Raw genomic sequence first — 14,166 nt, 5'->3', positions numbered from 1 at the left:
CATGGGCGGTCCTCAGCCGAGGGCCGGTTCATTGGAGAAAGCAAAGAAATGGAGTCAGAGAGAAAAAGTCGGTAGATGTGGAGGATGGAGGGCAGATCCCTAATTTAGAAAGCGGGTGCTCCAGAGATGAAACCACCGTGACCAGGAGGGGACAGAAGGGGACGGATAATCAGGTTAGGATGGAAATAGGACCAGAAAGAAAATCCCCAACTAGAAACAAGACAACACTATCATGACCCACACACCCCATGGGCGTGTTTGAATTGAAAGAATGAAAGGAAGCTGCCCCGTAACCATCCGTTAAATTGGGAAGATGAGACTCAGACAAGAGGAGGGTCCACAGAAGCTACGGCGGCACGGGCCAGCCTCTGGACCAGAAGGCCAGGACGGATCACAGCCAGGGACTGGGCTGAAAAATACATTCACAACTTCAATCCTAGTTTTAGTTGTTTTTCACACCAAGGGACTCAAGAACACGGTTTTGAATTTGCAGGGATTTAGAATGTGTACCACCCACAAAGCTTTCCTGCAAAAAATGAAGGATGATCTCAAGCCAATCAAAGAAATAAAAATCAGGGGCTGATGATGGGAAAGGTCATAGATAAGAAGAATCGTGGTGACTATTGATACCAAGAAATACACAGAGCTGATGTGAATGTTGTTCCCATGATACAACACGAAATCCACGGCGTATGATGTAATATACTATGTTTACTGTGAGAAACAATTTCTGTGTAATAGCAAACTGACTTGTAATTTCTGGCTAAATTAGAAAAGGGTGGGGGGGTGGGCAGCTGCCGAGTAAGAAAAGAGCCACTTAATGTCCGTCTGTGCCATAGAGGGAGCCGTAATGACTCAAGTCATTAGACAAACGGTATAATCATTAAGAGTGCATTAGGTTAACAGAAAGGCCACCATGAATGGGAGCGAGAACACGATTTCCTCAAACCATGGCAGGAGGGAAAGCAGGGGAAATGTCATGTGTGTGCGTGAAGAAATGACCTGCGAAAGCAGCATGACCAGAAATCAGGATGGGGCATGCTGCTTACGATGGAACCACCGTACCCGTGGTGACAATAAACGTACACGGGTTAATCTCCCCAGCTCAGAGGCAGAGACTGTTGAAATCAGGCTTCTAAGGTGATCAAATGTACATTGCCTTCTAAAGGCACGTCTAACAAACTAAAAGTGTTAAAGCAAAGAATAAACGAAGGTGCACCAGGCCAAGGAGAGGAAAAGGAAATCAGTAGGTAAAATGATTAGGTTGGGACACGTCATATACTGATACACGTAAGATCACAAGAGTATATGTGATTATGGACACATACTGATACATTGCAGTTCAAAGCAATGAACATGTCACAGAAACCTTTACGCATGGATGCACTACATTTCTATAAAGCAAGCCCAACTGCAAATTAACAAAATGACCAGGAACACAATTTTTAGTTCAAAATTTAAACAACCCTTTAATCTGCATTAAGGTCAAGTAAAAAGCCACCAAAAGCAACAATTTATAAAACCAGGAAGCAGATCTTCTGAATAATAAAAATTTCATGACTGAATTTGCAGCTACATATTGAGCATTTTAACAAAGGAACAGGCTGCTTCTAATTCCCCATCATGCATGAAATCCGTGCAGAAGAATCCGTAATCCAGGTTGTGAGCTGAACTTGCACAGAAGAGAAATGGGGCAACCTTCTTTTCCAGTCATGTTACATCTATTTAAAGTGTTGCAAAATAATAATAATAAGAAGAAGAAGAACCCTATCCCCAGTACTTCCCACAGTGTTTTGGCCAGGGCAGGCCGTGAAAGGTGAAAGACGGTGTGTAGTCAAGCTCATGCAGCCATGCTCAGGGCCTGAGGTCAGTCTGTGGGTGAAGCACCTGTCACCTAACTCTCTGTGCCTCACCATCAACATCTGGGAAATGGGCAGAACAGTGCTCCTCATTTGAGCAGTAACCTCCGAGCAGAGCCGGCGGGGCCCGGATGGCCGAGTCCATGTGTCCTTGCTATCGAATCACATTCCGTATGTTCTGAGGCTGACGGCGGGGTGTTTGCAGACACAGTGAAGTACTCGTGTCTTTAAAGAACTTTATTTTTAAATCAGGAAGAATGAAAATAACCTAACTTATAGAGAAGCCACCCTCGAGAGGAGAAAGAGGCTAAACGTGAAACAGGAATATTAGTGAATTTTTTTTAAGATTTTATTTATTTATTTATTTATTTATTTATTTGAAAGAGAGGGAGAGAGAGTGCACCCATGCATCCAGGGTTGGGGAGGGGCCGACGGGGAGAGAATCTGAAGCAGACTCTGGGCTGAGCACAGAGCCTGACACGGGGCTTGATCCCATGACCCTGAGATCACGATCTGATCCAAAACCAAAGTCAGATGCCACCCAGGGGCCACCCAGGCGCCCCATCAATGAACTTTTAAAAGATAGACATGGGAAGTGATCCTTCACTGTGTAACTGGCAAAACCACAAAGACGCACTCTGACCTCTGTCATGCGCAATTTTTTTGTTAGAAAATAAATCTGATAGGAAGGAATGAAAACCAGCCAGTGTTGGGGTCTCAGATCATTCAAGAGTGCATACACAGCTTGGGTACTAATCACCACGTCTGTAGGGTTTCAGTACTTATATGATTTCCTGGGGTGCAAATCACCACCATAACCAAGGAGTAGAAAGACATTAACATCCACCAGTAGAAATCCCGGACAGAGATGGCTTACCAGGCACGGTCTTGAAAACATTAACGTGCACGTGTCCTTTCCCCAAATACTGGGAAACTGCCCAGTTCGTTTTAGGGGCTAATGAAACCCTGATGCTGGAAATCTCCCCAAGGGTAGGAGAGCACACCTGGAACCACTGTGTTCTGGGAAGACTCAGTCTGCAGTATAGGTCTGGCACCGTGCTGGGCACTGGACTGGTTCAGCAAAGTGCCCGTGAGGCCCTCATGTACTCTGCATTGCTTTGAGGTTGTGGATACGTCAGGAGATCCCTGCTCCCTGGAATGTGCAGGCATGACTGGGACACATGTCACCTGTCCCTAACATCAAGCAACAGTGTGCTGAGTCCTGTGGTCCTTTGACGCAACACAAAAGTAGATTTATGTAAGAAAGAAAAATATGTTGTTAATATTTTAGAATCAGGAAGGATGACCAAGCCCAAAGGATGATCAGATAGAAATGTGCTGTCAATAAGCAGATGCTGAAAAGGCACTGGGCAAGTACCACACTGGTTCCTAAGGAAAACACCAAACCAACCACAGCATCAGGACCAGCAGAGCTCCAGGCTAATCTGGAGGAGACGGCAGGCCTGGAGCCTCTTGTCCACCTGAAATGAACGCCAGCATGGCCCTTAGAGCTGGACCCCTGCCCTGTGCCCATCAGGACTGGAGCTGGCAGTAGGTGCAGGCCTGCAGTCTCCATGATGACCTTCTGGAAGATCTGGCAGATGCAATCACCTCATTATTCGGTATGAGAAAATGCAATGTTTATTACTCACTGATGAGGTAAACAGGTGCTTCCAGAATTCTGCAGGAGCCACTGAGGTGCCTTGGAAACTAATTGAAGAACTTATTAAATTGGACAAATTATGAATACAGAAGGTTCTCTACTTGTGTTAGCCCTAAGTTTTCATAGACACAGACAAGTTGTGGTCTAGATCAGAGGTCAGCAAATCGTGGTCAAATCCGGCCCACGACCTATTTTTATAAATAAAGCTTTATTGGAACACAGCCTTGTTTCACTCAGTTGCTCCAGGACTGCCTCTGTGCCGAGGGGGCAGAGCCAGGTAGTCGCAGGAGAGACCTTACAAAGCTGAAACTTGCACTGCTCGGGCCTTTCCAGCGTGAGTGTGCCGACCCCACGAGGCCGACGCAGGTCCTCCGAGCCTGCCTGCCGGGGCGAGGAATCAGCAGGCAGAGGAGCGTGTCCTTTAGGAAGTGAAAACCAGCGAGCTTGCAGGCAGACTCGAGGAAGAAACCTGCCTACCGGGCCAGGAGGAGAGGCTCGGCACAAGTCAGTTGTGTTCTCCTTTCCGGGCAAATAGGTTTCAGAAGAGTCATGGTTTCGTTAAAATATGTAAGTAAGTAAAATAAACCCGAGTAAACACGAGAGGAGGCAAGGTCTCTGCGAAACGCAGCAGGAAACGTATGAACTTGAAGTAACTTCTGTAAGAGGCTGGTCTCCTGTGTACAGATGATGGCAGAGTCTTACCGGGAGAAGTTTAAAGAGATTGGAATAAATACGCCAAGAGCTGCCACGTATTTGGTTAAAGTCCACGCATGCCCGAACCCTGTGCGGTTGTCTGTTCTTTCAGATATAATTTTTAGATTTAATACAGTTTCAGTCCAGTCCCTGATGAAGTTACGCACATCACACGTGATTTTCCATTTTAGCTGGGCGTGTAGACCCGTCCCAGTGTAGGAAGGCTTTGGGACAGAGGTCACCCCGGTGCCCACGTCCCACTGGTGTGCGCCTGGGTGTGCAGGGGAAGCTTGTGAGTGGCTGAGCCCCAGGATGCCCCCCACCAGGTACCCGCCTTGTCCTTGACACAGGGACGGAGTTTGTCCAAGTCCCAAGGACACACTTAAAACCTGAGAAAATTTGGTCTTCCTCCTGTGACTTTCTGCCCCACGGAGCAGACCACGTGGCCCTGAGGGGAACCCTGGCATCGGGGCGAGGGGACCGTGGGCTGCACGGACTGGTGGGGAAGGGACGGGTCCCCAGCGGCAGGTGGGGGGAGACAGGCTTCATATTTGGGGACAGCTCAAGCCGGAGTGTTACCGCTCACCTCACGGCACCCCAGACTCCCGGGAGATAGTGGACCGCGTGACGGCGCCCGGCTGTGGGACAGCCGGAGGAAGTCTGGTGCGGGCCGGGGACAGGGGTGTGTCCTAGTAAATCCAGAACAGCCGGGGACACCCGGCCCCTGGTGACATGTGCTCAGCTACCGTGGACGCGTGTGCACAGATTCACGGGTCATGCCCACATCCGCCCGTGAGCTGCGGGCTGCCGTCGCCCACGTCTCCGAGGAGGACACGGAGCCACAGAGGGGCCGAGTCATGTTCCGTGTCAGCCATGGCTGGTTGCCAAACCACGTGGGGGAGGGACGGCACGTGGACGGAGATGAGTATAGCCCGTGAGAGATGAGTATAGCCCACAGATAGAGCGTTCCTAAAACCCCAAATAGGAATAACCAAGGAAAGTAGGAAGAGACGCGGTTGGGCAGCGGTGGCCGACGCACGAAGGTGCGTCTGCGTCGTTTGCTTGAACCCCGTCCACTGTCATTCCGAGGCCTCACGAGGGGTCGGGGAGAAGTGCACCCGCCCGTCCTTCTGGAATGTGCTCAGGGGATAGGCGTCAAGAGAAGCAGAAATACACGCCCAGGCCCCCGGAGGGCAGGGGGCAGTCGTTCCAGAGTGAAACACGGAGTCAGGGCACAAGCCGCCCTCGCTGTCCCGCGGGACCGTGGGTGTCCGGCCGCGAGCCATGGAAGCCCACGTGTGCTCGCAGAAGACCGCAGCCGGGAGCAAAGCCGCCGGCAGGTGGGAGCGGCCCAGAGCCCACCCGCGGACGAACGGTCGGCAAACTGTGGTCCAGCCGGTCCCGGGCCGTCGTTCAGCCAGAGGACAGGCCTTCCATGGGCCACATTATGGACCAGCCCAGGATGCGTCAGGCCCAAGAAGCCTGACACAAAAGCCACGTGCGGTGTGACTCATGTGCAGCAAGCATTGAGAAGAGGCAGATCGTGGAGGCAGGACATCTGCTGAGGGCCGAGGGGGCCGGCGGAGTGCGGCAGTGACCGCTGATGTCTGGGGCGGCTCCTTGGAGCGAGTCTTCCACATGGGCCGTGGCGTTGGCCCCACAACGGCGTGGTCTTCACGCTCTGAAGGTGTGAGTGTGTGGCGCGCCTGCCGGATCCCAGTGAAGCCGCCACGAGCCGACAGGAAGATGGACGTGTCCCTGGGACCAGTCCTCCGGCCGGTCCCCCGGCTCCTGGACGGACAGTGCCGCAGGCACTGCCTGGTCCCGCTCGGAGGCCCAGACCTGGCCATGCAGAGGTGACCCCCCCAGCCTGAGTGGACCCAGGAGGGAGACCTGGGAAGGGGTCTGATCCCGAGCTCCCGAGCACACTGGCCGCAGAGGTGACCCCCCCAGCCTGAGTGGACCCAGGAGGGAGACCTGGGAAGGGGTCTGATCCCGAGCTCCTGAGCACACTGGCCGCAGAGGTGACCCACCCAGCCTGAGTGGACCCAGGAGGGAGACCTGGGAAGGGGTCTGATCCTGAGCTCCCGAGCATGCTGGCCGCCCTCGCCGCTGCGGACGGCACGCTGTCGCCGGAGCGTGTCTGCTCTGTGAGGTGTAGCTCCCGCCCACTCTGTCATCTCCGTGTCCCCTTGATCCCACCGCCTGTGAACGTGGGCCATAGGTCTGCTGCGGGCGGCAGGGGGCTGAGGCCGGCTGCTCTGATGCTGCCAGAGGCCTGGCCCTGGATTAGCACAGGCGAGGGACGGACTTCAAAGCTGGCACTGCCTTGGCGCGAGGACAGAGGATCAAATCTGGCAGCAAAGCTTTCTCGCGGTTGTCAGCGTGCCCTTTGGAAACGCCGCCTGGCAGCCGGGCTTTGGGGAGGGGGAATGCCAGTCCATCCTTCCGCAGGTAGAGGGCTGGAGGGGACCCACCGTGGCACCGGGACACTTCGCTGGAGAAGCCGGGCAGCACGTGGCAGGATGTCCCGGGGGTCCCAGCGTCCCACCGACAGGGCAGAGCCGTCACCTCCCAGAATCCTGTGTCCACAGCATAGAGTCCGGGGACAGTCCGTCAGACTCCCCAGCAGAGCAAACAGCTGGTGGCTTCTGGGGGGTTCTGGGGCCCAGAACCCGGCTCAGGGTGGAGGGCCTCACCCTCCAGCTAGATGCTAAGTGGGGGTTTCCTCTGAGAGCAGAGCTGGTGTTTGAAGGACCCTCTGTGCCTGGGGAAGGGGGCTGTCACCGTGCAACCCCGAGGGGCCCACACACGGTCACAAGCACCAGGCTCTTCCCTCTGGCTCTGCCCAGCCCGGAGAGGCCGGTGCTTGTGGTGGAGGCCAGGAGGGGGCTTACAATGTCGCAGGGAAATCAAGGACCTTCCCTGAACGTTACCGTGGCTTTTTAGATGGCGGTGTGACTCTCGGTAGGGACGGGCACGCCTCAAGCGTGCAGCTGCACAGTGGTGACATCGTGACCTGCGTGAACTTCCCCGGGTCACAGTGGAGCCTCGCAGGCCCGTGCGGTCCCCGTGAGAGCCGTCCTTCTGTCTCCACAGTTCCAGACCCGTGAGGCAGGAAGGGCGGGCACGACTCTGCCGTCCCTGCTCTGGGGAGGGTCCCATCCCTCGCCACTCCCAGCGGGAGACGTGCGGACCCCCGAGTTGCAGGAGAAGGGGCCCCGGCCGATGGGGGTGAGCACACACCGCCGCCCGGACGTTGTCCGCGTGGAGCCCTTTATTAAGCAGAGCAGGACTGACACGGGGATCCTGACAACGGGGCACCCACGCTCCCCAAACATGCTGTTTTAAGGCGAATTCACGAGCTCAGCTGGTCCGTAGGGCGCCTTGGTTTTCCGTGCTGCATAACGAGTCACTGAGAACAGTGACGAGGACGGCACACGTGTGTCCTCTCCCCGCTCTGTGGCCAGAAGCCCGGCGGGTGCGCCCAGGGCCTCACGGGGCTCCCAGGTACACGCCAGGTGTGGGCGGGGCAGGGTTTCCCGCAGCTCAGGGAAGAGTCCGTTGTCTGTGGCCATCGGCTGGGGGCCGCTCCCAGCGCCCTGCATCCCCTCCAGCCCTTGTCCCGTGACTTGCAGGACCCTCTGATGGGGTCCCACCGATGGCTTCTCCACGGCTTTCTCACAGGGACACCGTCCCTGAGTTCTGCTTCCCATTGGTTAAAAGTGGAGTAAGAACTTGAAGGTCTTTACGACGCCAGACGCAGGATCCTTCTGGACCTTCAGAGCCTCTTCCTCCGCGTCCCATGCGGCGTCCTGTGGGCCTGCGACCCGGGCTGTGTGCTGGCCGCCCAGCCTGGCCGGGGAGCAAGCCACCTGGAGGCTCGGAGGGCTCAGGCCCTGTGGGAGCGATTCCCCGGGATGAGGGCGGCCCCGGCTGACGGCGGGAATTCTCAGTGAGAACGGGCTGCCCTGGCAGACGCCGTCCCCGGCGAGGTCCCTTCCTCTGAGACCGGAGAGACCAGCTTCCTGTCCCCTCGGGCGGCCCTGTGGACCCACAGGACCCCGGACAGCAGCGTGGCCGCATAGGAACATGTCGCGCCAAAAACGGGGCCCCGCGATCCTCCCCAGCTCACCGGCGGCAGCCAGCCGGTCTTCACACCTCACTCCTGGGCGGCGGCGACACGGCTCGGCCGATCCATTTTCACGTTCCCATTTAGTGGATGCAGAAACAGCCTGTGGGGAGCAGAGCACCTTTCCGGAGTCCGCACGAGCAGGACTAGCTCCGACCACATTCTTTATAAAACCCCACATCTTACAAGTAATGATATTTGGGCAGGAGGTGGCCGTTCCTGGGCTGTGCTCTGCAGGAAGGGGACGGGAGAGGGCTCCGGTGGAGCCGGTTCTGGGTGAGGACCTGCCTGGGACGCTCGAGGGGGAGGAAGGGAGCTCTGGGCCTCGTGGCACAGAAGGGCTGCACAGCTGGTGCCGGCCTGTGCTCCCCTGAGGTCCTGGCTAGAGCCGCCGGCCGCTTGCCCCCAGGATGCGCGTGTCCAGGGACTGCGTCCCCGTGGCCGGGCTTAGTGCGTCCCACGGGGTGACGTGGGCAGCTCTCTGCAGCGGCTCAGATGCAACAGATGACGCATGCCAATGCCTCAGAGGGACGCTCAAGGACACAGGTTGAGCCGCGGAGGAGGGGCTTGTGGTGGCTCCGCCCACGGCCCGGGCTTCCCGCCCAGCTCCCTGCTCTGTTCTCCCGTCTCCGTGCCCCCCTCTCGGGCCTTCTCTGTGGCATCTGCAGGCACACCGCCCTTCACGCCCCTGCGTGCGCTCATCCCTCATCCCTGCGGCTGCTGTCCGTGCCCGCGGCAGGTGAGGCCGGAACCAGCCAGCGCAGGGGACCTGCCCCGCTCCTGTCCTGGGACCGCCCGGTGTGCTGTGCGATTGGGAGTCTGAGACCCAGTGAGCCCCGGCCCTCGTGTGTCCCGCGGGCGGCCCCTCCGCCTCTCACTAGGTCCTCACCCGCTCCGCAAGGGGCCCGTCTCACGCCCGATCTGCCCCCGCCCCGGGGATGGTGGGTGGCGCACGGGCCTTGTGGACGGGGCTGTGGGCCCTGGGGTCAGCCGGCCACTCCCGCTGGCACCTCAGGCCCGTCGGTACTCTGGGCTGACGACAACAGCAGCGTCTGGAGGCTCACGCCGGGCACCGGGGTTGACTGTGCTGCTCACCAGGAGGAAGGAATCGCGGTGAGGCCATGACAGGGACGGGTGACCCCGCCGGGTGAGCTCAGCACCTTGTCTGGGCTGCCCTGTGCACCAGGCCCTGCCACTCCCTCCCCGAGGCACCGTGTGGCCTTTGCAGGAACAGCTCCAGGAAGGCCCAGCCAGCACTGGCCAACGGTTGGCAGCCCGGGACACGCTCCCCAGAGCTGACAGGCCTGCCGTGTGTCACATGTTCTCACAGCCGGCAGCCCTGGTTTGGGAGACGTTTCACAGAGGACGGGGGCCCAGCACCTGGCCCTGGGGGCTGTGGGCTCCAGCGGGTGAGCTGCTTGTCTCTGTGTCTACTAAGTGCTCTGGAAGCACCAGGGGCAGAACGTGAGCCCTCAAGGCCCCTGAGGAGCGGTGGCCTGGCTTTGGCCCCAGGACGCGGGGAGGGGGGTGTGGGTCCAAACTCATTCTTGGGCTGGAGCAGGAGGGACCTCCGAGCCTGTCCTCTGACGGCACTGGGAAGGCCACCTGCTCCTACCCGCACGGCCCTCCTGCCTCCCGGGCCAGCACTGGAGCCTCGTCCCCAGGAGAGGCCGGGACCTCACGTCCCCTGTGACCCCCCCACAAGCACCCTGCTGCGTGAGCCCGGGACGCAGTGAGTCACAGGCCTAGAGGACGGACGGACCGGGGAGTGGAAGCAGCGAGCAAACGCGGGGAGCTTCGAGCTCACCCCTCGCCCGCCCAGACGCCCCTGCCCAGATGTCTGAGGGGAGAGTGTGCACAGGGCGCGCCTGAGACCGTGGCCTCGTCCACTCTTCCTCGTGGACCGGTCGCACAGCCGCAGGGATGGTCCTGGGGAAGAGACCACACAGATGGCGGACTCGGGGGGGATGGCAGCAGCCTTTCCAGAAGCTCCTCCTGCTTGTGTCTTTATCTTCCCCATGGCAACGGCTCTCGTTGTCCCGAGCCTATCAGCACGGGCTGCTGCCGTCACGGCTCACGGAGCCCATGTGTCTGCTGTTTATCAGGACCTTTTGTTCTGGACTCTCGATCCGGAACACCGCGCTCCCGCGTGTGGAACACTCGTCCCGACCCAACGCCGAACACGGCTTTACTGAGGAGCGGAGACCGTGGTTGCTGGACTCGCAGGGCCTGGGAAGTTGTGTTTTGTTTTTTAAATGATGCTCTGCAGTGGCCAGATACTGCGAGCAGCCCGCCCGTCCCTGCGGAGAACACGTGCTTTCCGGGGCAGGTGGAATGACCCGCTGGGGCGGGACCCCCAACACACCCCCAGCACCACCGCAGGGTCAGCGAGAACCTCCTGGGGCCCACGGGGCTCGAGAACTACCTGCTCGGGACCCTTCCCCAGGGGGACGGGGCGTGGCCGGAGAGACCCCACCTGCTGCCTGGGGGCCGCGTACAAGTGACACGGGGCCTCCCAGTGGAGGCTGAGGAGGGCGTGCCCCCGGGCCCTGCGGCAGTACCCCAGCTCGCTGGTCCCCAGGGGCGGCTGACCTCCCAAAGCGTGACCCTGCCGTGGAGCCTGCTCTGCATGCCGGTGGACGTGAGCCTCATGGAGGAGGCGTCCTAGCAGCATGCGAACACGGGCCCCCCTCCCCCGTGGGCACACCCCATGTCACCCCGTGGCCTCTGGGACCTCCAAGTTTGGGACGCACTCCTGTGGCCCTGTTCCCGGGGGGGGCGAGGGGGGAGCTGCTGTCGAAATCCTCGGAATGGATGAGTGAATGAGTGACCTGCAGGTGCGCACCTGCTGGGGTCCGGGCGCCAGCGGGGAGTGAGGGGCGGCCTTGAGGAGATGAAGGGTCATGAGTCGGGCTGCACGGCCTGTGCTCCGGTAGAGGAGGGCACCATGCACTGGGTCTTCTGGAGCGGGACACGGCCCCCGCCGCAGTGCTGTCCCGGGGGTCCCCGTCCCAGCCTTGGGGACGGGGGCTGTGGGTGCGGTGAGCGAAAGAGGAGGAGATGATGTGTCAGCCACGGAGACTCTGGACACCAGCGTGTCACCAGGGTGTCCCCCAGTGTCGCAGGGGAGTGACCGCTGTGGAGACAGGCAAGGGGCCGCGGTCGCTGGGGACGGTGAGGGAGCCTCCTCTGGTCCTTTGAAGTCTCGGCCTTTGTCTGGAGCGGCCGGTGCAGCCTGGTGGCCGCATCCTAGGCACGTCCGTCGCCCGTGGGGACCCTCGGTGTCTGCGGGGCTGACGCTCTCTTCTCTCTGCTCCACAGGTCTCCTGACAGACGCAGCCCCAGAGGGGCCCCGGGAGTGGCCTTGGCTCCCTGGAGAGTCCGCATCTCAGCCACGGTCCCCTGTCCGCTGTGGACTCGACCCGTTCTCCGCCATCTGCCCACCCTCCGTCTCTCTGTAGCCTGTCAAGGACAGCCTGCTTCCTCGGGGTCCCGAGCTGAGCGTGCGCACCGCGGCGAGGAGTCTGGCCTGGGACACGCAGCAGGGGCCGCGCCGGCTGTCCGTGGGAGCCTGGCCTCACCCGCCGTCCCTGGCCGCGGCCCGGGCTGTGCGCGCCGAGGAGGACGAGGGCGCGGCCGCAGGGGACGGCCACCCAGCCAGCCCGGGAAAGGAGGACCCGCCAGGCCCGGGGGGGACTGGCCCTCGGGCACGGAAGAGGCCTCTCCGTGTGCCCCAGACTGTCCGAATCACTTTTATTTTCGTACTTCAGTATACTCAATAGACCAAAGAGAAACATCTATTTTAACTCGGACTCACCCTGGCCGTCTGAGTCCCCAGGCTCGGCCGGGGCCCGCGGGGGCAGAGACATGCCGGCGGGGCGCGGAGGGCAGCCCCGGCAGAGGCCTCGCCGCCACGGACACCACGGGGCGCGCTGAGAGGGGCCGAGCCGGCGGAGGACACCGCGGCAGCCCCCGGGGCCCGGCCGGCGATGCCCCCACCCAGACCCGGCCGCGGGCCAGCGCGGCTCGCCGGGGACACAGGGCACCGCGCACCCACTCCCTGTACCTAGCTGGACTGGACCGACTAAAACCACGTTCTGTTTTAACCAGTTAAACACGCCTCTCCGCAGCTCATCTCCGGTAGTGGGGTAATCCAGTATCCGCCAAGAGCATGTTGGGTCTCCCGTGACCACTGTCCGCTCGACACAACCATTTAGCTCCAGAAAGCAAATTAAAGAAACCTGAAGTAACACTTGTTTGAAAGAGATCATTAAATGTATTTTGCAAAGCCTAAAGTTATATATTTAACAGTTTTTATATGTTGTATATTTGTAGAAAATCCTATTTAACAATTAATGGGGTAGCCCCCCGCCCCCGGGCCGGCCAGCCACGTAGCGGGCGGGGCGCCCGTGTCTCCGAAGGGCTCGGGGCTGGGGCAGGGGGCCGGCGTGCGAGGGCAGGACTCCGGGGACAGCGGCCGAGGACGCGCCTGACGTCACGGGAGCCACAGCGGGTGCCCGGGGGGAGGTGGCCGTCTGCACCCGCTGGGGCCCAGCTCGCCGGAGGGCGAGTGCGCCGTCTCTCGGTCACGCCGCTTCCGACGGGTTCCGTGTCCCTTTCCCTGCCCCTCCCCCACGGGCAGACCCTGAGGCCTCGGCCCCAGACCTCCTCCCCCTGTCCGTGTCCCGCTCCCTCTCGGTCTTCACGTCTGGCGGCGAGGGGCTGCGGCAGGCCGCCCTGCGGAGAACAGCGGGTGCCTGACCTTCCCACGCCCTCCCTGGAGCATGGGGTCGCTGGGCCCGGGGACAAGGGACAGTCCGCGTCCCCGTCCCCGGGCCGGGCCGCGGTCCCACGGGGTCCTTCATTCTCCTGAGTTTGTGCTGAACTATATACTACCTGACGGTCCGATTAACAGGCCCACTATGCTAGTTCTATGCTACTAAAAAAAAAAAAAAAAAAAAAAAGTAAAAAAAATAATAATAAGTATATAGAAGCTGTCCCAGCAACCCATAGACTGAAGATAGGGGAGAAGACCCACTTATTTAAGACCCGTTTCAATGTCCATGAGTATCTAATTTCCTTTCAGGTCGCCACACAAGCAACGTCTGAGTGTCCTGGAGGGAGGGACAGGGCGGGCGCGGGCTTCCCGGTGCAGGTGGGGCGGGGGCCGAGAGGCGGGGTGGGGGGGGTCTCTGCCGCCTCCCTGAGCCTGTGTCTTCCCACGGTGAGTGTAGACCAGAGGCAGATGCCGTAAGTTTAAGATGTTACAGCGTTTTTTCCCTTGTTTTACAGTATTCAATTTTGTGTTGATTCAGCTAAATTATGAAAATAAAGAAAAAATCCTTTGGTAAGCATGGCTTTTGTTCACGGGCTGGGGTGTCCTGGGTTGGGGCCGTAGCAGGCGTGGCTGGCGGGGACCGCCTTCCCGAGCCTGCCCCGGGGCTCCCAGAAGCCCAGCCCCAGCGAATGGACCCTCCCCTGCCCCCGTGTGAGCACCCACTCCCTCGTGTGTGGAGGCCAAGTCCCAGACACAGAAGCAGAGTCCCAAAGGAGACCCACGTCGAAAGGACCCCCTTTCCGGGAAAACCTGCTCAGATCTGCAGAGGGATCTTTGGCTTCGAACCATTTCTGCCGCCTAGAGTCCTCTGGCTGAACCTGGATGGGGTGGGGAAGCCGCATCTGTCCGTTTCCGGCGGTTCCTTATAAAATATGAGCCCTGGGGGCCATGGCTGGGAGGGTCAGCCAAGGGCCGTCTGAAGTCTGTGCCTGATTTTAAGGAGACGTCCTTGGCCTTTGGTGCCATCGTGGTGGCCACAGAG

General features: G+C 59.4%; 1 protein-coding gene across 2 annotated transcripts in view; it reads left to right on the top strand.

The window, feature by feature from the left end:
- The window catches only part of TAFA5 (TAFA chemokine like family member 5), a 169,651-nt gene extending 155,953 nt beyond the window's left edge, over positions 1-13,698 (top strand). For both annotated transcript variants that reach the window (XM_059401761.1, XM_059401762.1), the window contains exon 4: positions 11,669-13,698. In XM_059401761.1, coding sequence (XP_059257744.1) covers positions 11,669-11,677 — 9 coding nt within the window. In that variant the 3' untranslated portion in view covers positions 11,678-13,698. The remainder of the gene's footprint in view (positions 1-11,668) is intronic.
- The last annotated feature ends 468 nt before the right edge of the window (positions 13,699-14,166 follow it).

The sequence above is a fragment of the Mustela nigripes genome, chromosome 6, assembly GCF_022355385.1.
Source record: "Mustela nigripes isolate SB6536 chromosome 6, MUSNIG.SB6536, whole genome shotgun sequence".
NCBI classification, from domain to species: Eukaryota; Metazoa; Chordata; class Mammalia; order Carnivora; family Mustelidae; genus Mustela; species Mustela nigripes.
Note: the sequence above shows the minus strand (reverse complement) of the source record. Positions and strands in the feature narration are given on the sequence as shown.